This window comes from Hippichthys cyanospilos, chromosome 4 (genome assembly GCF_059441005.1).
Source record: "Hippichthys cyanospilos isolate Australia breed blue-spotted pipefish chromosome 4, RoL_Hcya_1.0, whole genome shotgun sequence".
Taxonomy (NCBI): domain Eukaryota; kingdom Metazoa; phylum Chordata; class Actinopteri; order Syngnathiformes; family Syngnathidae; genus Hippichthys; species Hippichthys cyanospilos.
In genome coordinates, this window is record NC_142372.1 from 11,269,458 (window position 1) to 11,293,355 (window position 23,898).

Consider the following 23,898-nt stretch of genomic DNA (forward strand, 5'->3'; position numbering starts at 1 on the left):
GGGCACGCGGTGGGACAATGGGGGCAATTAGGAAAGCAGAGCAAGGCTGTTTTGCATATTTACTAAATGTGCTGGAGTCATCGCCGCTGCCACCAACACGGGCTGTTGGCTGCATGAATTATTCCTCTATCTGCCATAAACAGCTGGGTAATTATTACTGCCATCATCTGATAAATATTCTCCCTATGATGCCGCAACAACACAGGAGCATTTGAAACTTATTTTACTTGAACTTGAAGAAATGTGCAGACAGTGCGGTCGGGGTTATTTATTCTCCTCTTCTGTGGCGTCTCACATCCTGCAGCTACTTCTTCTCCTGTCTCTCTTTTCTCCAGCCTTCTTCATCGCTCTTTCTCTTGTCCCTCTCAAGGACATTGATGAAAGGCGAGCCGCTACGCTGGAGTGGGACCTGCACTACCAACACTCCCCGCTTCCATGCGTCACTCTTTCTTTTGCCGCTTCCTTCTGATCCAGTTTGGGTGGAGACAAGTTCACTCCCTCAGTTTGATTGGATTTGTATATTGAGCGTGAGTGTGTGTGTGGTATGTGTGCTGGAACATAATCTGGCTGCTGTGCTCTCCTTGACTCTTAAGAAAATTACTTTTGAGGAGGAAACAATGGAGGGACATGAGGACGGACTGGGAATGGTTTAACTTTTAAGAAAAAAGAATGGATAATTCACAACTTTACAGGAGGAACTAAGGAATTTGTGAGTCATTTTAAGTGGAAGTCACCCCCACAAAAATCTTCACAATAATATGCTCATGCTCCCGCAGTAATCTAAACTCTGATTAATATTGTGTTTGTGAGGTATGAGTGAAGCAGCAAAATCCACCTATTTATTTTTTTATTCATATTTTGTCATGGGGAAATGAAATCACAGTTAGTAAAGGCTAAGCTAACAACCGATCGTGGCTCAGTTTGCAAAAGTCATTCAACCAAATTCAGAGAGCGGATTAGCCACGATTGATGGTTACACGGACCCTAAACTACCGTGATGTCATTTTCAGATGACAGTAAGTGGCAAAATTGCAGCCACCTGAGAAATGTTGCTGCTTAGTTCATATTCCACAACACATTATTAATCAACATATCATGTTTAGAGTAGTTAGGACCCAGAGGACATCCATCCATTTTCTGTCCTCATTATGGTCGCAGGCCTGCTGGTGCCTATCCCGGCTGTCTGTGGGCAGTTAGCGGGGGACACCCTGAACTGTTTGCCAAGTCAATTGCAGGGCACACAGAGAAACAACCAGTCACACACCCAGTCACACTTTAGAGTGTCCAATTCACCGGCAATGGGAGGAAGCCGGAGGGCCCGGAGAGAACCCACGCGGGCTCGGGGAGAACATGCAAACTCCACACTGGAAGGTTGGAGCGAGGTTGATTTGAACTCCAGTCCCTGAACTGTGACACAGACATGCTAACCGCTGCTTCACCGAGCCGCCCCCCAGAGAACGTACCGTAGAGAAAATGTTTGACATGACTTCCTCTTTAAGTGGAAAGTCAGTGTAAAAAGCTCAATATATTGAGCTGGCCATTGTATCAATTGACTGGCTGACACCCCCTTCTCCTCCTTGCCTGCTCTTGAATCATTTAATTGGAGCAATTAAAGCAGCCAATCAGGTCACGTCTCCATTAAATATTTAGAACTTGGCCAATTAGTTGCACTGTTGCTGGCCTTGATGACCGCAAGTGTGGCCCGCTGTCCTGCAATGGCTCAGTCTCTGATATCCCATCAGCCCTTGACTCCCCATTCTGAACCAGGAGGTAAATTATTGAGGGACAGGTGGGGAATTTAGCTGTACTATATTAGCCATTAAAGAAGTGAACAGACCTGGGTCATGTCGGTTCGGGTTTCGGTTATTTGAAACTGCTTGAAGTGATCTTGATCAAATCCTGTATTCACTTTCTCTGTACTTGATTGTATTTTCTCTCTTCAGTGAATCATATTGTCAGTGTAACTCATTTAGAGATGAATTAGAATCTCTGTCAGGCGTGTCATTTATTTTTCTCGGGCCGTATTATAGCTATGAAAATATAAAGGCATAATCAACAAATTAATGGATAACGACTACTGAATTTAGGCCTCCTGTAAGTTATTAGTGTGACATTAGTGACATCAGAAAAAAACGTCAAGCCAGTCATAGCAACAATTATTATTACTCTGCATGATAAACACTTTTATTTTGAAGTTGTTCCTGGCAGCATGATTAGCCTTTCTACTGCAAAGTGTTTCTCCCAACTCCTAATACAAACCGTATTGTGTTATTATGAAATCATGTTCAATCGCTGATTCAGGTCGCTAACAAATGACTTACAGTTATCGGCTAAGATGGGCTTATGGAACCTGTTGCCAGTGTTTAGCAGTGGTCCGGGTTCCTATGCGCGTCTTGAGTAAATTAGCCATTAGGTAACAGCGCTCGAATGCTAGTGTAAATGAGATTGCACATTTTGATGCTGACAACCGAACACTGTTGACTCTGTCAAATCACAAAACCTTTATTAAATTTACAGTTTTGAAAGAAACATTTTAACATGCATAATATATACAGTAAAAGCATACAATTAATTTAGGAATTGTTTTCGGGCCTTGATGAACACTTAAACATTAACTTCAATTTAATGACAAAGACTAAGGCCATGCATCACACAGCTTGTATTTTATCATTTTTATCACTGAGGGTTTTTTTTTCATAATTCATAATTTTTTTTTCATTTTTCGTTTAACGTCATTAATCTTGCAATCCCTGCATATTCACAAACTTGAGTATACATATATATAGTTTTTTTTTCACCTACCTTCCTTTAATCGCTGAACACATTTGCTATTTTGTAAATATTGCTCTAGTGCCCTAATTGTGGCAGCTTGGTGGCAAGGAACAATATCGAAGTGAGACGGGGACCTTCATTTTGTTAAACTACTGCTAAAAGTTGAGCGCTTGCTTTGCCACCATATCGTGGCACCATTAGGCAAGGAAGTGATTTATTTGTGAACTTACTTATATTCAACAAGGCTCCGTCACTATCTGCAATCAGTTTTTGGCATGGATCTTAAGCTTTCCAAAGTTCTTCGTGGCAGCCAAATTAGAGTATTCCTTGTGAAAATACATACTGACATGATTTATTTCTGCTTATCATGAGTTCCTTTCTCTTTCTTTCTTTTAGGTTTACCACTCATTCATCCATTAATACAGACACACACACAAGCGCATACGCAAGTGCATGTGCAGCGTGCCGAACAGGGCTAATGAGGGTTGTATGTTGTGTCGGCTGGTTGGGTCGACACAGATCGAGGTGCCTTCAGCCGTTACAAATCTGTTTGGCTTTTGTCCACTACACAGCAATTAATAATGTTGGGGCTGGGGGCAGGGAAACAAAGGTCACCCATTCAGCCCGACACACACACTTACACTCACATCCTCATCCCTGTAACAATTTTTCTTGCTCAACGCAAATTCAGGAAAACCCTTTGAACACCGCAGGAATGTTGGCACGCATGATTGTCTACTTTGGCAGTCGCACGGCTGTTGGACCGTATCCATTTTTAAAAAGCAGTTTAATGCATAAATGAACATAAACGCTTTCATAAAGTACTTGGTTAGGTGTGCACATTGAATTATTTTCTGTACCACACTGTCCCAGACTAAATCGAAACTTTATATTTCACATTAATAAGTAATATTCCCGTTAGCCAGGGCAGCAAATGGAGGCCAAGTAACCTCTATATTTATTCATATACACATGCACATACATAAACATGCTCAAAGTCTTAAACTAGTTAGTTTAACACCTAAACACACACACACACACACACACACGAGCAAGGATAATGTTCTGCATATTTCATTTATTTTGTAATTTGATGCTGAGAAAGAAATGAGAATGCAAAGGCGGCGAGAAACACGTTGTGATTTCTTTTTATGCCACGAGCCGATGAATGTATTAACCTGCCATTACAAACCCGCTAAGAATTTTCTGATTCGTCTGTTGAGGTCTGTAATGGGAAATAGAAGTTGGCTAGAACTGTGAAGTGGAAGCAGTGAAAATGCACAAATTGTTGATGAGCGAGAGCCAACTCATACTGGAATTGCTCTTGAGGAAATAGATTGGCTTTACATGTGTGTCCGGGTTTTCACATTACTGCGATATGAGTGTTTTAGTAATTGTTTCCAATTCCCGCTTTGAAGTTATTACCCCCTTGTAACAATAAGGCTTTGTGATTGCCGGATGAAATTGCTGTGTATGGGCTTTTAATGCATCCCATTTAAGCAGCTTGGTTTAACAGATGTCACAGACGGACCTGTCCTGGCTGTTGTGATGAAATATATTCATCATCCTCCCACTTACACCCTCACACTCCCTCACGTTCGCCCCCTCCCCCCCGTTCTCTTGTTTTTTTTCTCCCACGGTACCTCCGCTGTCCCAGCCTCTTATTATCAGGTGCTTTTTCATTCAACTGAAGGACACTTTAGGGAATTACCACCAAAGGCTATATGATAAATACACAGCAATGGCTCCACATTAATTGTCAGATATGTGCTCAAATATATATTTTTTGTACAAATAAACTGCTTTTCTCTACTACCCATGTAGGTAGTAGGCATGTCGGCAACATAAATAATAGATTTTATATTTAGATAAATTATAGTTTTTCCAATTTATTTAGAGATTATAAAGATGTGAGAAGATTATTAATGTTTGTCAAGTGAAAAATCTCAAAGATCAACGATGTACGTATATTTGTTTTATCCCTTTGTTTTCAGGCAAGAGATGGATGAACTTGAAGAGCTCCAGCAGAAAGAGAGAGCCTGTCTGAAAAATTTGAAGGAGCAGAAAGCCAAAGTCTACCAAGCTTACAGATGGCACCACCTACTCAGCACAAAACAGGTTGATCTAAGACACACACACGTACACGCAGTCAACAGAATTGACAATGATTAGTAGAGCTGTGTAGATTGATTCAAGTATCGATAGAATCGGTAGTAAATTGAGTCTCGGTTTTATATCGATACCCAAGAGCGAGTATTGATCCTGTACATGTTTTTCCTTTCGGTTTCACATTTTCCTCAGATTCTCTTTTTAGCAGTTTGATGGACTTTTCTTGAATGAATGAACAGTTTTTTATTACATAACATTTGAATCAAAAGTTTAAGAAAAGGACACTTCAGGTATTTTCTAATATTTACTTATTCAGTACTGTATATGCTTTGTTTGAAATATGAGATATTTCGCATTTATATTTTGATCTGGTAACAAAACACCCTGATCCCTTGCCTGTCACCGTATTGGCGCATCTTTCACAACGCCGTCCTTATGCATCACTGACTGCTCGGAAAATATGTATGTGTTAAGTTTGCATTGGTGGTACGAGGGCGGTACTCAGTGATGTAACAAATGACAACCCTGTCGTTTTCTGTCATCATGCAGGGTTGGTACAGAGAGAGCAATATGAGCAGAAATGCTCAGAGATGGGTGAATGGATGTGGGTGTTATTAATGAGCAAATTAGCATGGTTGGTAATCTAGTTAAAAAAAAAAAAAGTTGAAGTTGCATGGGAATAACGGTTCAAGTACTGTACCTGTATTAATATTCAGATTTGCCATGGTGCACAGATGTACGGTGTTCACAGGGAACATGTGAGGTAACGGGTAGGAAATGTAAATATCTGGATTCTGGAGCTCTAACCACATGCCAGCACAGTAATAAAACAACAAAGCTTAGCCTATGCTGTTTTTCTTGTTACATTTTTGTACAAAATAGAACTTCTGTGTTCTCTTAATGTACAAAGTAGAACTTCTGTTTTGTCCTAATGTACAAAATCGAGCTTCTGTTTTGTCTTTTACATTTATTAATTGTAAGATTAGGATTTTGGTGCTCCCACGATTCATTGATGGCCTTTTCTCTCAGTATAGATATCGTCTATATCGTCCTCCCTCTTTTTCTGCATATGGCGGGGACTTTTTCCCTTCATAGCTCTGACCTTGTCAGCAGTGAATAGATGGCTCTCCCACACAGTTCATCCTTCTGCACTTCTAGGACCTCGGCCCACACACATGCGCACAAACTCAAGCATACTCACACTCGCACATGTACACACAGGCATACTCACAGCTTACCAAAAGACCCCAAGTCCCCCTGACAGAGACAGAGATGCTGTGTTCCTGGGGTCAACATCATTGCTCTTCCCATAGCTTGCTCGTTGCTACTGTGGGATTATGTCTGTGTGTGTCATGTGTATGTGTGTTTGTATTTGTGGCAAGTGACATGTTGGGCGGGGGAGTTGTTTTTGTTTTTTCTCTGATATGTGTCCCGGTCCCTATCAGTTGATGCCAGAGATGACGACAGTATGACTGCTTTGTGCATTTAGAGAGAAGTACAGTAGTTAGTTTGATGGTCTTTGGTTGATACCAAGATTATGTTTGTAGGATTAATAAAGAATATTTTGATTGGTATTCATTCAATTGTAATTTTGTGAAGTGTGTTTGTTTGTTATAGTTCTTCAAGAGGAGTGTTGCTAACAGAAGGGACACACATTCTCTGATCTCCCAAGGCTCACAACTATATTACCTATAGTTAGTGGGGTTTATTTTTGAAATACAAACCAAATCCCCGTCAATATTAAATAAACCTTTACTAATCAACTAGTCTGTAAATGCTATTTTGGAAAGACCTGAGAGACGATAGTTTTCATTTCCCACTTAAGCCCACATCTCATTTAAGAGTGTCCTAAATAGCAAGTGGCATTATTAGCATATAAAGTAGAGTCCTACAACTCAAAGCTTTGGTCTGGTAATTAACATGCTTGCAGAAGGATCATTGTGATTTGAATATTTTTTGCTAAGGCCTTGTATATATTTATATATGTGTGTGTGTGTGTAGTTATGCTTGTTTACAATGCCATTTTAGAACATCTGTTTTTCAGCGTATTCATATCATTATTAGATATTAATGTGAAATTAGGAAGCCTGGACGTAAATCACTGTCATTTACTCAGACAAAATGTTTGCATTACTTTGTATATCTCGTGCCTTTTTTAACAGTTGCCCCATGTCCTCCCTTCATTCTCTTTAGCGCCCAGGGGTCTTCAACTCTCCATTCAGGGTGGCCCCCCATGAGATGGAGTTACTACTGAAGGAGGTCAAGTACCAGGCCCCCACCAAGCTAGTCCCTAAGGAGTGCGCTCATCTCACACCTGCAGCTCCAACACTCCCCAATCTTCATGGGACTGTTGAATCCCCGAGGAGCAGAACTCGACTCTGCTCTTCCCCCAAGCTCCTACTTCCCCAAGCTGCTAGCACTAAACAGCAGGTAAGATGTTGCACCTCACGGTGCTCCACTAAAAGTGGCAAATTCTTTCCTTCCACCTTAGATGTAATCTTGTAAAGTCCGTAAAAGAGACGGTTCTCTGAGGTTGTGAATTTGTGTAAGTTCTTTCAATACAGTCGTGTAGGTGGCTGTAATGCAGAGAGGAAGCTGACGCCTGACATGAATTGAAAATTCTAAAATGACCGAACCACACTAGTCCACAAAGTACTGTATAGTTGAAATCTCATAAAAGCAAACATCTTCAGTTTGATCAATTTCAGAATCAAGGCAGAGAGCCTTTAAAACCAATTTCGGAGAAAAATGGCATCATGAAAACTTAGCACACAGCTCTTTTGTGGATTACTTCCTGTCAAGAGATGTTTCGCATCTCTGAACGTTGAATTTGCATCACCTATTATTTGCATGGGTGGCTATTATTTTTTATCTTTCTATTGTAATCTCACTTTGTCCGTCTGACATACTGTAGCTTAATTTGCTTGTATTTAGTTGACTACTTTCAGCATTATAGAATATATTGGGGGTTTTTTTTCAGTTCATTAGCTCTATTCTTGTGAGGGCTTTTTTTCTGTGTAACATTTGTGGTGTCCATAAGTTTGCTATTTGCTATTTTATTTGATATTTAAACATAAAAACTAACAATTTAATATTAACTCATTAAACTCCCAATTATATGTATTTATGGCTTTTAAGAGTCCATACATTCAATCCCAGACACAATTATATTTTTTTCATTTTTTTTTCTAGTGTTTGGCTTGGCAGGGTCTAAAAATTGCTGGTACTAAATGAATTGAATACCAAAGTAATTTCTTGCTTTAGGTAATTAAAATAATGAATTACTTTATTACCTTAATACCTCAAATACCAAAGTAATCAGTTAATGTAGCATATTAGTTCCTAAAGTAATCAATTACAAAACCTAAAATAATTGATTACTTGGGCATTTAATTACCTAATCAATAACATTGGCACTTTTATCTGAAGCAGGGGGCATCAATACCTAAAACATGCTGATAGGTGACCTCACCCTTCGGTCACCCTTTGATCTAAATTAATTGCTTACTTTAGTACTTCATTACTGAAAGTATTCGATTCCTTTGGTACTTAATTTATTTAGTTTCAGTCATTTTTAGACCCTCCCTCCAGCAAAACACTTTTTAAAAACTGATGGAAATGCAAATAAGTACCCAGGATTGAATATCTAGTATCTTAAAAACAAAATGTACAAATACTTGGGATGTAAAGATCAACTAGTCATACAAATGTAAAAATATCAACTGCAGTGGATATTAACACAAGAATTCAAAACTGTCTTGTCTTTAAAGATGAACTCATTCAGTGCCATTGATGACTATGCATCATAGTCCGATTTTTACTATGCTCCATTGACAGCTATAGAAGTAAAAGTACAATTTTAACTGCATTTTTTAAATTCAACACTATAATGAAAGAGTGAGTAACAGAAGTGTGTCTCACTGATTTCTAAGATGTAGAAATTTAATAATGACAGATGGTGATGAATTGCTGTAGTTTGCAGTCTTGTAATTAATCCAGATAGACATTGTTTGTTTATTTTTCATTCTTTCACGTTCACCCCTAACAAGCGTGATAACTATCTGGTAGTGATGGATAAGGTGGAGGTGCAGGCTATGGAAGTGGTCAGGCCAGGCCACTGATCCCATGACGATAGGAGCAAGGACAGGTTGCCCCACACCTGTCCCTCCCTCTGTCTTCCCCCCAACCTGCCTATTAAAAGCCAACAAGGTCACCTCCGCAAATCAATGGCATGTACTAGCTTCTTGAGCAGTCCTGTACTGTAATTTAACATTTGCACAAGTCACGCATTAGTGTTTGCACCTCCATTTACGCTGCAGAATTTTGAATTTGGCTGCTTTTAGTTTGGCTAGAACTGCTTTCCCCTGTGTGATGAACTTTATTAAATAATCAACGTGGGATAATCAACGTGGGATAATCAACGTGGGATGAATCTCAGTGTACTTACATCTTTTTCACACATTGACACAACTAATCTTTTTTCATCGGCACTCATCCACAGACTGGTTTAGGTTTATTTTGGCTTTTATATCAACCAGTTCCCTCTTTGCTCATCTCATCGTCTCTATGATTGTCTATAGACTCCTTGGAAAACTATAGACAAGCATAACCTGATTGTTATGACAATAAAAATCTTGAATCTTGACTTTTATTTATTAGTTTGTAATTATTTATTTATTTATTTATTTATTCATTATTTAAGGTCCGGATCCGAGACCCTAGGGAGATGTGGGAGCAAAGTGTTCGCAGTTTCTCTACGGGTCTGCAGGCCTCACACCAGGAAGAGACTCAGGATGAGGGTCGACAAGACAGTGACACACCGTGAGTTAGACAATTACAGTTTTCTTTTGCCTAATCTTTCATGAACTACAAAGAATACATGCACACGCGGACCACAACATTACTGAGACCAATTTAACGTGGCCTTAAAAGTCTTAAAAATCTTAGAAGCATGTCTCAGTGTGGCGCATTGAAGTTTCACACCATTTCAATCCCTAAGCACAATAATTATGGAAAGTGTAAATGTGAATTATGTTTACAAACAGAAAAAAGATTATCTTTATAAAAGAGAAAAGAGATCTCAGGTTGTGTACACATCTTGTTGTCGGTGGTCAGTATATGTGTGCAAATAATTTCTCTACACACTTAACACAAGCACGTTCATTTAACCTTAAGTACCAAATGAACACATAGGAAACATATTGGGTGTATGCCTGATGATTATTTTAAATACTCCTTTAGTGCACATATGTTATTAACAGTGTCACAGGCATTTCTGCGTAATTAAGATCAACGTGTGTGTGCGTACGTATGTAACAAGTGTAGCTGTGGTGTGTTTGTGACTTTGTTAAACACTTGATTATAACCTCATTACTACTCACGGACTAATCTACTCAGCTGTGTGTGAAGTGCTCGTATTAACCCTCAGCTTGATCTCACGCACGCTGTAATTTCACTGGCAACAGAACAAAAGACCACCCAGTATTTTCACCACTGTAGTCTTCTTTGGTAGTTAGCGCCACTTCAATCAAACAACTGAAGATGCAGCGGACAGGAATGCAAGTGGAAATTCAGTGAAAAACAAACATATTCTCTTTTGGGGACATATATACTCATGCAGGGCAACCAATAAATTTGCTCTTTTTTGTAATTGCTGATCTAAATTATTTTTATGTTGCTACCAAACTGGTGCTCCACACTTAATCAAATTTATCAGTAATATAGTGAAATTGAATGGAGGAAGTATTTTTCTTTGAAGTCCCTTGTGCCATAATCATTATCCCACGGAGGGGATGCACGTTGACAAGTTCGTGAAGGGAGCGTTATCTATGTACCATATGTATGGATCTCATCAGGGTGTGTTCAAGGTTGTCAACCTTGGCCAAAATGTCGCCAGAGGTAGACAGATGTTCGCTTGTACCTCTTTTGTCTCTAGGCAAACTATTGATAATGTTTGGCAACATCAGACAGCGCTTTGGTGAATGTTGACCAAACTCTGAGGTGATCAAAAGAGGTGCTACCTTTGCCGACATTTAGTGACTGTCAACCCAGGGACTCCAAGTGTGAATGTAAACTCTGGTTTATATTTTCATTTTTTTCCATACACAGTACACATTGATTCATCTTGTTTGTTTTTTCCTTTTTCTGACTGTCAACCAGAGGACAAGAGAGTATGCATGATCCTTTGGAGCACAGCAGCAAAACTATTCCTCAACCAGACAACGCCACGACGTTTTCATAGTACTGAACTGCTCATAAACGCATACCAACAGAAGGTAGATTGGTCATTTTAATTACAAATATACTAAGGTTTATGTATTTTGAGAACTTTGTGTACTCTAAAAACAACACAATATTCAAATAGACCCAAACTTTAGGTCAATTGGCCCAATATTCGGGTCAGGTTCACCCAACTCTCTTGGTTGGTTTAGACAAAACTGTGTAATTTTTTAGATTTCCTTGTACACAATGACACATTGCTGAGGGAGTATTTGTGCACAATAAGCTAGATGTTGTCTAAAATTGACCCAAATATTGGGTTACTCTATTTTTGTCCTCTAATTGGTTTATTTTGAATCCAAGTGTTTCTGGATTATTTAAGTCAATTTTGGAGAGGAGATCCAGAAATAATGTAGCTTAACGTGTAACATATGAGTCAAGTGCAGCTGGATAGAAGCCATTGCATATAGAATGGGGTTGATTCAGGGGTTGCCAGGGCTCCTGCCTGAAGTGTAACATAATATTCTTCCTTTGAGAGCAAAACAGAGACTTGGTGCAGTCAAGCCCTTTCAATTTGAGTTGCACAAATTTGTCAAAAGTGACAGCAATTTAATAAATCGCCGCTCTCTATCACACGCATATGTACACCCACCCACACACGCCAACACAATTCCCAGTTATGCCCTCCATTGCCCCCTTTCCATGTATACGTAAATGAGGTGTATGCATGGCTGTGCGTGTGTATGTGTGTGGGCATGTCGGAGAGTTAGCGTGCGCGTGGGCCCTGCGGTCTGGTCCAGGCATTAGGTAATTGACTGTGTCTTTGCTCAAGGCCTTTCATGGATCACCGTCCTTTATTAGCTCACTTCCCAGCATGCACACACATACATATATGTGCATGCACACACACAAACTTCCTAGCGGTTCCACCCCAATCTCTTACCCCCCACTACTAGCAGTACCCAGACCCAATTGCCCGGAAACGAGGAGTGAAACAATCGAGAGAGAAGAGCACGAGAAGGAGAGAGCAGCGACACAGGAATGAACTAACACGGCCGCAGGAAGTGGAGATAAATAAGAATGGGGATTGAGTGGGTGGGTGAATGGGGCCTCATGCAGCTGTCAACTAGGGCTGAACGAGTATGCCCCGTTTTGATCAGCTGGTGTACGGAGACCTCATAAAATACAGAAGGGGAAAAAAACTCGCCATAGATGCAAACCTGTGTCACCTTTGAAATGGTAAAACCACAACCTCCACGTTCCTTTCCCGAGATTGTGCTTCGTTTTGGAAACAGCCATAAGAGCCCAAAGTCAGACCAAACTTAGCAACATTATTTGATTAATCAACAACTAATCAATAACCAAATAATTGTTCCAATTCTCAGAATGTCAGCCTCTAGACAGATGATATTCTCACATCTATTTAGTCCTTCATGAATCTGACTGTTTATCATTGAGTTATATCAAAATAAGATTCATAGTCACTTGTTTTGCCTTGGAAAACAATTATCAATGATAAGTTTACTGTCTAGTTACATCCCCCATGTTGCATAATGCTCAAACCTGACTGGACTAAAGATACTTTGTGCATACCATACCAGAGAACCAATTGGGCTTTTTCAAAATAGGCCAAAGTCTTACATTATGGAGGATTTAAAGGAACCAGGACCCATTTGATTAAGTGGTGTTTGCCAAATCTTGTCATTTCTTAGAGACAACACTTAGACACTGTGGAGTACATAGCATGGACTATATTGTTTCCCATCCTTGGCCCACTTGTATTACATTGCTGCTAGTCAGAGCTCTTCTGCCTACATCTCCGTCTGTCGCTCCACCCTTGTGTGCCTCTCTACCTCTATTTGCTCTCTCTTCTCTGCCTGTGTGGTAATTAGTGCATAAGTCCTATCGTTGGAAGCACCCCCAGCTATAGCAGCAGAGCTTTTTGTCACAGCTCAGAGGGCCGATGGAGTGGACAGCTCAGCCTTGATACTCATCATCTTCATAGTGCGCCAGGGCCATGCCTCCCCTGCAGCCACATTATCTGGCTACGCTATCCAGCCACGCTCCTAATTATTTTCAAATCCCAGCCGAAGCCCTATCACCCACCCTGCCACGTTACCCTGCTCTGCTTGTAATCATCACCTTAAGCCTAGCTTTGTGGCCTCAAGTCCCATCATTAGCATATCCCAATTTTTTGCTAGCTGTACACTCTGCCTCTCTGGCTTGAGCATCACAGCTCTGGAAATAGCCCATGACTCCTGGACCTTTATTTACCATACCCATCTGTGTCACAGCAAGAAAGGCTGTCAGTGTTAATGTGCTGTGCCCTGTCACGACGTACAGCCATCCACACATAATGGTATAACAGTGGGGACAGTCGCCACCTCTCCAGGAATTCAATGCCTCTCTTAGACCAAGGGATGCTTGCCCTTCCTCCATCGTCCGTGTGTCCTTGCCCTCGTTACACAGCTCCCTTTTCAACGGCACTCTTGTATTTTTTGACTTCATGGGAAAATTATATCAGGCAGAAATTCTAACCTAAGCCCTTTAAGGAACGTCATATCAGAACTAGGGTTTCCATGAACGATTTGTTTCTCAGTTGGGTCGCTGAAGCCTATCCCGGCTGACTTCGGGTGATGGGTTTGTGATTCCTTGGAATGATCCCAGGCTATTATACACGTTACATCCATGGAGTATTTTGGGGGGGAATATGGGAGGAAAACAGCACCTTGAAAATTTCTGATAAACATGCATTATTGTACACTTAATGTTTAATCTACATTTTAGCTAAATTTTGTGACAAATATGCAGAACCTTGCATTAATTTGTGTCCCAAACATTTTTTTAGTCCCAATCTCGGTTTGTTTTCTACTTCTATCTTCTTTCTTTACCATTTTACATACCAGCATTTATACCTTGAGTGGATTTATAGAGAAAAGTACAGCATGATGGATCAAACAGCTGATAAGAGCAATAAGGTTTGGCTCCATTTGTGGAGTTCAGGGCCTTTTTTAAAATTGAATTTCAAGGTCTTTTACTGCGCTGTACTCAAATTTTTATCTCTGAAGTTACAAAAGGGAGATGAACAAAAAAGACAAAGGATATAACCTCAGTCAAACGCTACTTTTGTTATTGATGTGTGAGAAACATTGCTAAGCCTTGGCCTGAGCTGAACTAGTGAATGAAATGTTGAAATTTTGCTCTTCTGCTAAAATTAAATGCTGTTGTTTTGTAAATGGTTCCAAGTTATTGCATGACTAATGGGTAATTTCAAATCTAGTTATGGAAAAGCTTTCTCTGCCCAGGCTAATTTTGTGGCTGCGTTATTAGCCATGTCACCAGTGGTACTGCCTGTAACCATAAAAGATAGCTAATTAGGAGCCCACGTGCAAATCAAATACACTAGACTGAGTGGTCACGTCTGTGTTTGCTTGTGCTCCCAGCATATCTTTCCGCTCATATTAGAATGGCATCCATCACAACTTTGAAAAGCTAACGTCTGAGCATAATCATGGCTGCAATGCACTGAACGCATGCACAGCCTTGAAACGCATTCTTCAGCTCGAGCAAATGTATGTTCTGACATTGATTCTCAACTGTTTTGAAAAGATTTGCCACCTGAAAGCATTTATTGGATGGGAAAAAAATTGTATTGGTGTGTTTATTTTGAAGCTATTTTGAACTATGTAGAGTGTTATGTTTTGTTGTCGCAATCTTTGGCATAACGATTTCCTTTACTCTTCCTCCTCGTTGACCAACAGTGGCATGAATCATGGCATTGTTCTGTACGGATCACAAATGAGACTTATGAAACCTGGCACTCTTGAAAAAAACATTTGCGAATGTCATTCTCAGTTAAGTCAATGTTTTTTCATGATGTCCAAAAATTTACAGAACAAACATCAATGTGAAACGGCTTATTTTGAGACTAGCTAACGACAACGGGCATATGTTTAAAACCTATCAAGCAAAACGGCATATAATGTTAGGTGAAGTAGTCACTATAATTCAAGTTGCTTCATGATCCAAATGCAGCAATTTACTCTTATTTAAAAAAAAATAAAGTACTAGGAAATTCTTGCCACCCTACATCAGCCTTTGACAGACACAATCTAGCCAAGCCCTAAGATTAGAAAGTTGTCTTTTCAAGTATAATAATTCTCCCTTTTGATCGACACAGTCAGAACTTTATTAATGTAACGGTTTATTCTTGAGGTTGTAGATAGCATTAGTCTGAGACAGCACATTACTAAGTGGTAGGACACACTTTTGCTCCCAGGTTACTGCCAGAATTATCACCACAACTAATGTATGCAAGTTCATTTTAATGTGAGCAATATTCAGCTGCAATTAATACCAGAAAATTATATACAAGTATGGAAAATGTATATGGTAGGACAAGAGGGGGCAGCTAATGCTTGAAGCGGTGTCTACGTTCACAGTGTTACCTACACTGTACGCATTTCGTGTTCTCACACGTGTCCATCTACCATCCGTCATGCTGCATAAGTGTATAGGTTACTGTGGTGGGGAAGAAAGAACGTTAATTCTCCATAACAATTTTACAGCGTGCATAAAACTCTGCAGCCCCTTCATTTGCACAGTCGTAAAACATTCCCCCTGCCATTCTCCTTCCCACTCAGGAGTGTGTGTTTTTCAATTAGCCCACACTTCTCCTCCATTATGGCGGCATTTTACACTGAGAGGCCTTCGGTATGCAGAATAACGATCACAGCCCAGCGTGTGCGCGCAGCATTTCATGTATGAAATTTTGATTAACCGATTAACCGTGATGATTCTTCGTCAGATGAGTGAATTGATGACATGAGTTAAATACTGTAGTTTTGTTCTTATGTGTTACCATGACTTGTTTATTTTTTTTTACGTTTTTTGAAAATCCAGATGTTCAATCCCAGGTACAGTACCTGTTTAGATGTTTTTTTTTTCCAGTTGTTAAGCAAAAGGATTGTCTAAAATAGCTATTACCAAATGAATCAAGTATTAACGTAGTAGATTACTCTAAGTAATTAAGTACTAAACCAATCAATTACTTTTAGGAATGTCTAGATGTTGATCAAGTGATCGGAAAGCTATCCCACATTGGGATTTTTTTTTTTCTTTAAGAGCTTGAAAAGTACACACACAGTCCTACAAGAGGGAAAAACAAGCATGTTTACTATATGTAACACAACAAAACTAAACACCCAGTATGGGAACATTTAAATGTTTTACGTGCCTTGGTTTAAACCACAGTCGTCATATAAAAGGGTTTGTCCTTTGTCTTTTTCTCTTTTTTGCTTTTAAAAAAAAATTGACACTTTTTTTTTTCTCTGTCCTTAATACCTTGCCATGGTATTGAATCAGGACTGTGTATCGGCAGGTCCCCAAAATCACGTGCCTCGGACATCCCTAATTAATTTAGTACTTTAATGCATCAAGTACTAAAATAATCAAGAACCTTAGTACTTTAGTACCTAAAGTAATTTATTACTGTCTACCTAATTACTTAAAAGTAATCATTTCCTTTAGTAAATAACTAAAATATGCAATTACTTTCCTAAAGTAATTAATTAGTACTTAATTATCTAATTGATTACTTCATACACAATTACCGAAAGATTGCTTATTACTTGATTCATTTAGTACCATCTATTTCAGACCCTTCTTTAACAAAACACCTGAAAACAAAATTAAAGAAATTTAAACAAGGACGTCTGGATTACATATCTGGATTCTTAAAAAATGAAAACATGTCGGGGATTGAATGAGTTAACCTTGGTCATCTGAGGCTATATATGTCATGATTTTACCAGGAATTGACTAAAGGAAATGCCACTGTCATTGATTTATATGCTGCATCAAACAGTGCATTCTTGAAAGCTGGTTAACATCCTATTTGTATTGACTTTGAAAGAAAAAAAAAGTGTGAGTTATTGCCAGTCAGCACATGGTGAATGTGTGTGGGAGTAGCCACGGAATCAGTGGGACCTGTAAAGTGAAGCAATCACAAACACTTAAATGTGCAAATGGCATTGATGTCCTGAGTTAAGCAGCCCGTGTTGACTGATGAGCCTGTTAACCCCGCCTGAAACAACTGCAGCACACAGGATTAGACGTACACTCGGCCCTCGCAGCCTCCTATCCCACTTTGCATTGGAATTGTGCATATTTAATCTAAGGTGTGTGCCAAGGAGCAAAGACAACCTCCCCACCCCCTCCTCTATTCTTGCACTTCTCATTATTGATGTGTAACTGCAGTTTGAGGCTGGGCTTCTTAATTCACCAGCTCCAATCTTAATCTAAACTTCTGCCCCGCTTTGCCTGAGTATGAGGGCTCAGCAGGAAAAAAAATCCTTGTTGCAGCCTTTATTCCAAGAGTCTTCTCTTCTTGGATCTATCAATTTAGCAACTAGCAGCTGCTGTTCAGAGTTGGTGCAATTCTGTGAATTTTTGTCCATGTGACTACTTTGAGCAAATAAATAATACTGATATTGCAACCTAGAGTGGTTGAGATGAGAATATATGACCCTTGCAGGGAAGCAGATGGTCTCAGCAGGAATAATTTAATTTAAAGAGGGCATAAAGTTAACTAGGGCTATCACTGTTGGATCTTTTTAGAATTGATGATTTTCAGCAATTGAATCATTTCATTTTGCATTAAAGTGTATTGAAAACATGTTTACCCCAATAACTCTTTGTTTAGTATTGTTTTGTGGGAAAAAAAAGCACACGTAAACAACAGCATCTCATTGGAGAGGGATTGATATTGTAGCCACCAAGTCTTTTAAAAGTAATTCAGTTACTGCGGGTGTGTCCAAGCCAGGTCCCCAAGGGTCAGAGGTTTCTTAAACAACAAAATACTCATAACAAATTTTACCTAAATTATTTTCTTGATGTACTACATTCAGGTCATACTGACAGTTTTGACTTGTGGATTATGTATTGTCTCTTTAGTTTTCATTTCTGATATTTCCATGAAAGCACTATTGTATAATTGAGAGCTGAGACGCCTGTATCAGTCAGTTCTGTCCTCCGTTACTGTTCTTGTATTCGAATGGTTTCTTCCTTTTTGTTTGTGTGTTGCAACACACAGTACTGCACGTGACTTCTTTGTCTGTTGTCTTATTGATATGATTAAGTGTCAATGACAAAGGCTCTCCATCTCATTTCATTCCACCCTCCTTTGACCAACACGCAGTCAGCTTGTTGTCTTATTTTTTGACTTATCCTTCTCTTTTTAATTTCCTACGCTCCCCTTTTTTCTCTTACACATAGTAGGACTCCAGCAATTTTATTTGTGTGTGCACGCGCATGAACGTAATTCCGAGAAGGGACCCCGTGCTGTGTGTGTAATTTCTTGTTTGTACATGTTTCTTGACCTCTTTGTACGCTGCACAGGAGGAGGAGATATGCAGAGAGGTTGAACAAGACAAGAGAGATTGGTAGAAATGGAAAGACATGAGGGGAGGGATGGGATGGGGGGGATATATGAGAAAAAACAGGATGATAACAAAAGCAGCTCGGATTTCACAGACGCATATTTCATCAATCATGTGAATAAGTCGTAGTGATTATGCATGGTGGTGGCAGGCCAAGAGGGGTGGTGATTACCATACACCATAAAGGCTGCTTTCTTATCTCTCACACACTGATTAGTTTCTGTCTGCAGATAGCCTCACACTATACTCTCTTTCCTGTTTGCACACACACACACACCCATGCACACTGCAACGGTCTCTGAGTGGATACGAACTAGCACACAAATGCCAACATATTCCCGTGTAATACAGTACCTTCGTTCAGATTTACTTTTTTAATTGAACTTCTGAGGTGGCTTGGTAGCTCACTGAACATTTCGCAGCCTAATTGCATAGCGCTGGTGTTGGGCTGAAACCTCTTAAGTCACGTTTTGGTGAATTTAATTCCTTTACAAAACATATATACTGTCAGTCAGAATAGATGAGCATGTCTGCCTCACAGTTCAGAGGTCGCAGGTTCAATTCCAGCTCTGGCCTTCCTGTGTGCCGTTTGCATGTTCTCCCTGTGCCCACCTGGTTTTCTCTGAGTACTCTGGTTTCCTCCCACAACCCCAAAAACATGCACAGTAGGTGAACTGGACATCCCAAATTGCCCGTAGGAATGTTTGTGAGTGCAAGTGGTCGTTTGTTTCTGTCTGCCCAGCGATTGGCTGGGAACCAGCTCTGGGTGTCCCCCGCTTACTGCTCGAAGACAGCTGGGATAGGCACCAGCATGCAGCTAACCCTAATGGAGATAAAAAATTGATTAAAAGCTCACACTTCTCTCCTACAATGCAATGCAAAACTAGTAATGAGTACTAAAATGCAGAAAATGGCCAATAATAACATTATCATCACTAAAGTCTCTACAGAAGTAACTATACATTATGGACCAGCTAACATAAGGACCTCTGTTATTGACCTTAGTGAAATGCATTATGGGAGTACTCACTTTAACATTCACATCTGAAGGATGTCATTGCGTTTAATGCAAGCAATTACAGTCTCTAATTTGAGTCGGTATAAGCTAAAAACAAAAATATTAAGGTATGTTGCACAATGTTATGCACAGAGTTTCAATTAAACTGTCAAAAAAAAAAATCGTAGGGCAGTATGTACTGCAGGAAGTCCCCAAATGTAAAATAATTCCCCAAATATAAGTATCGATCCATTACCTTGATGGCTTATTGTCATGAGGGGTGCAGGAGCCTATCCCAGCTGTCCTTACACAACGAACAACCATTCACACTCATTGACACACCTAAAGGCAATTTGGAGTGTCCAATATACCTACCTTAAATGTTTTCGGGAATGTTGGAGGACAACGGAAAACAGAAAACCCATGCGGGCATGGGGAGAATATGAAAATTCCACACAGGAAAGCCAGAGCTGGAATCAAATCTGCGGGTAAAGTGGATGTGCTTACCAATCTTCCACTATTTCGCCCCCTACAACATTTACTGTATCATTCAAATAAATCGGTTTGACCCACAACATACCAGGAGGGTTAAAGTGACTTGGAATCTCTTTTTTTTTTTTTTTTACTTTTTGAAGCATTCAATGTACTTTTCAAGCCAGTAATCAATAAAGTTACTGAGTTATTTTTTCAAGGTACATTCATATGTGGCTATGTTTGCCATGCCTGGCAAAAATTCAAAGAAAACAACAATTTGGATCATTTTGAAATCTGATTCAAAAATTATTTTTAGAAACTTATATTCCGTTTAGCATGTATTGAGCTATGATTCACTTTTTGGTTTTCCATTATAACTTGATTGTGCAAAGAGTCAAACCAGCAGTGTTCTCAAGGCTAGAAAGATTTTAAGCCCTCATTCGAACCATACTAAAGCATTGGTCTGGAAAGTGGTAGGCCAATAGTAGTTAGTGTTCATTGGCTCCTAATGAGTAGAATCTAAACCAAAAGTGTCATTGTTTTGGTACTGTAGGTCAATTTTCACCAAAGCAAGCCTTCTTATGAGAGTAAAAATCGATAGGAGGACGTGAAAAATTAGCTCCATATGAAAGAGCTCGCTTTGTGTCTCAAGCAGGTGATTAGAAATTACTGCTTCCTCTTTCACATGAACTCTGTCTTGCTCGGATATTTAATGTCATCTTATTTGGTAAGCAGGCTAGTCTGCTACGTGGCACTGTCTTAGCGGCGGCTGCATGCGAGAAGCGTGCATGGGACGCATTAGGGCCTCCTGACAGGGGCCCGCGTGAAATAAGTGAAATTAATGGAGCTCCTTTCATGTCGGACAAGGCCGCGGCACCCCTTTCACGCCGAGTACAGTCGCCGAAAAGTCAATACTTTTTTATTACTCCTCGCTTGCCCTACATTCTCCGCTACAAGTGCTCCGCTCACTAATTGGTTTCAGTTTGCTGAGAAGGAGGGAGCGAAAAAGCAGGAGCCAGGAAGAAAGAGAGAGGAGTCCGTCCCGGGGAACGCCGAAACAAAGAAATCAATCTCATATTTTTTTTCACAGTGTCTCTTTTTTCATTGAAGAGCAATGTGTCAGTGTGGTTAAGTTGAGGGAGACAAAAAGAGACGTGAGGGTAAATGGACGGTAGGAGCGCGCCTGCTCCCGAGAGAACATGATGATATCCAGGAGACTGTTAATGGGACGAGTAGTTTAAGTGGTCTGGGGACGCTGGCCAGGTCATCCCTGGGGATTATCACCAGCAGTCATATAGACAGCATTTCTGGAAAATTTGTTGATGGACTTGCAGGAACGACATTCAAATCTACAGCGGATAAAAAACATCTACAGGGCCCTTTTCAAATTCCAAGCTTCTGTAATATCAAATAAAATCAGTCATTTCAATTTCTTTTCCACAGTTAATGTAAACATTACAATTTACCAGATTTTTTTTTTTTTTTTTTTTAGCTTTTCAGGAGATGAAGTTAAAAAATAGTGTGGTTGCACAAGTGCGCACACCCGACTAACTGGGATGTGATATTTCTCCAACACGTGGTAAGTGTTGGTCTCATGAAACCAAGTCAAATGTGTCATTGAGTAATATGAGTACAAAAATGCCACAGGCATTTTTTTTCTTGCCCCGGACACTGACATATTAGTGTACACGCCAGGAAAAAAAAATGCATCAAGCCAATCATAGCAGCTATTGTTAATGCTCTGCATGACTATAAAACATGATGAAAATATGGGGAGAAGGCCTACTTCAGAATTAACCTTACTTTACCTAATTATATATCGACACAAATACCTTGTTATGCTTTTACTATCTAGTTGTTATCTATCCCGGCAATGTGTCATGGTGTAAAAGCTTGACTAGTCTTTCTGAAAATGTTCCTCACGACTCCCAATTTAAACAGTGGCGGCGGTATTTGATTTATAACAGTGCTTCTCAATTGTTTTTGCAAAGCCCCCACAGGAAAGAGAAAACATTTCACACACCCAGATTCACTGTGGTGACTATAAATAAGATCATTATCTATTAAAATTATATACCTAAAATTGTAACCTTATTAACTTTCAATAAATATTAACTTTCCTTCCTACAAGGTTTACACTGGTTGCAAGTTGTTCTGAAACTGAAAAAAATAATGTATTTGAAAGTGCATCAAAGTGCCTGACCTGAAAAAAAAAATTGCCAATCCTTATTTAAATAAAACGTTTTTGACCAACTGACCCATTTGTTGCTGACAACAATATATTAATAAATAATAATACATGTCCTTTTAAATCCATCTGGAATATTAACACAGGAGCACCAATATCTTAAACATTTTAACCTGAAGAAAATGTCCAGATTTTTTTTGTAAATCCCATTGATTAGAATGATTTAAAAAAAAAAAAAAAAAACTCCATCACATTGAAAATGAGAGCGCCACTGCACCACCTGGTGCCGTGGATTTGCAATTACACTTCACACGGCAAAAGCAAAGCCTGTTCCCTACCCTAAACCCCCACGGTGGTGCGCCCCACTATGTGATAAGGACTGGTTTATACTGTACAAATGATGTAAAAGATACATGTTTACTAGGTTGACAGTAAATACAAAGTTAAATATAATGTAGCTACAATTTTAGTCCGAAAAGTTGAGTATTGTCAACTTGCTATTGGCATAATGTTCGAGCTTTGTTTTTTTTCTGGCATTGTTGGTGTAACACTAAAAAGGTCAGACTTGCTAATGGTCAACTTGAAGGAACTTAAGGCCAAATCTTTGCGAATCAGTATATCTGCATTTCATCTGCGATATGCAATTAAACTGCATGTGTTTGTGCGCTAGTGTGTACTGTATGCGTGCTGTCTGCCCGTATGTTGTGCACTGTTGTGCTAAACTCAAGTGGCAGGGGGGTTTGCCTCTTTCAGAAACAGCACAGCCACAAATTGATGTGACACTTTGAACCCCCACCCTCCCTCCCCGCAAGCCCACCTCGTTCCCTCCTACACTCACACACACACACACACACCGATCGGCCTCCAGTTAGAGGGAGATTCCACTACTTGTTTTCTAGCTGCATCCCAGCTTTCACAGCTATCGCGTGTGCATGAGGGTAGGTTTGAGGGTGGGGTTCGAGCATTTTTTTTTTTTTAATCATGTTAGTGTGTGTGTGTGTGAGAGATGTCACAGAAGGCTGGCATCACCGTCCACTTTGCCATCTCTTCCGTAGCTTGACAAGTCCCTGCTCCCTGCCCCTTGGCACACACGATGCACAAAAAAAAAAATGCCAAGTGCCCCTCTGCCACACATACAGTATAATGATATGAGCATACCATTCACACACTTTTATCTATTAAATGTACATAGTGAAGACATGTATGCATCAGTGCATCCATACAGATTTACTACATGATGGTGAACCTGCCATCCACTTGAAAACAGGTACCATGAGGGGAGAAAAGGCAGCAACAAAATGACTTATGTTTTTAGTAATTTTTTTGAATATGTTGTAAAAATGATAATGGCAGATATTCTGCTAAGTTTGTTTATTCGTGCCGGTTCCCATCATGGACATTGTGGACGTGAGATCACAGAGGGCCACTGTTTGTTACAAGGACAGGCTTGTCCCCGCCCTCAGGGGTCGGCGCTATGATGATTGTCATGGCGATGGAGTGTGAGTGACAGGCGGGATCGCATGTGCTAGCCGCGGAGCAGTAAAATCCAACAGCCTCAGTCCCTGACATTAGTTTGTCCTTCATCAAAACTTTGCACTCGTTTACAACTACCCACTTGCTCAGTCTGTTACAAGAGCTTTTTTTTTTTTTTTTACTTTTGTTTTTTTTTAACCATCTGTTCTCCCCGTATTGTGATCTGA

The 23,898-nt window shown here is 39.8% G+C and overlaps 1 protein-coding gene across 5 annotated transcripts in view; it reads left to right on the forward strand.

Annotated features, from left to right (window-relative positions):
* spata17 (spermatogenesis associated 17) overlaps positions 1-23,898 on the forward strand; it is a 37,693-nt gene that overhangs the window by 11,047 nt on the left and 2,748 nt on the right. For 3 of the 5 annotated variants that reach the window (XM_088413610.1, XM_088413611.1, XM_088413612.1), the window contains exons 6-9: positions 4,767-4,890; positions 7,075-7,311; positions 9,584-9,702; positions 11,041-11,156. In XM_088413610.1, coding sequence (XP_088269736.1) covers positions 4,767-4,890; positions 7,075-7,311; positions 9,584-9,702; positions 11,041-11,122 — 562 coding nt within the window. In that variant the 3' untranslated portion in view covers positions 11,123-11,156. Of the gene's footprint in view, positions 1-4,766; positions 4,891-7,074; positions 7,312-9,583; positions 9,703-10,816; positions 10,950-11,040; positions 11,157-21,502; positions 21,570-23,898 lie in introns of those variants that run through there. The other 2 variants (XR_015865443.1, XM_088413614.1) reach the window with 2 other exon arrangements.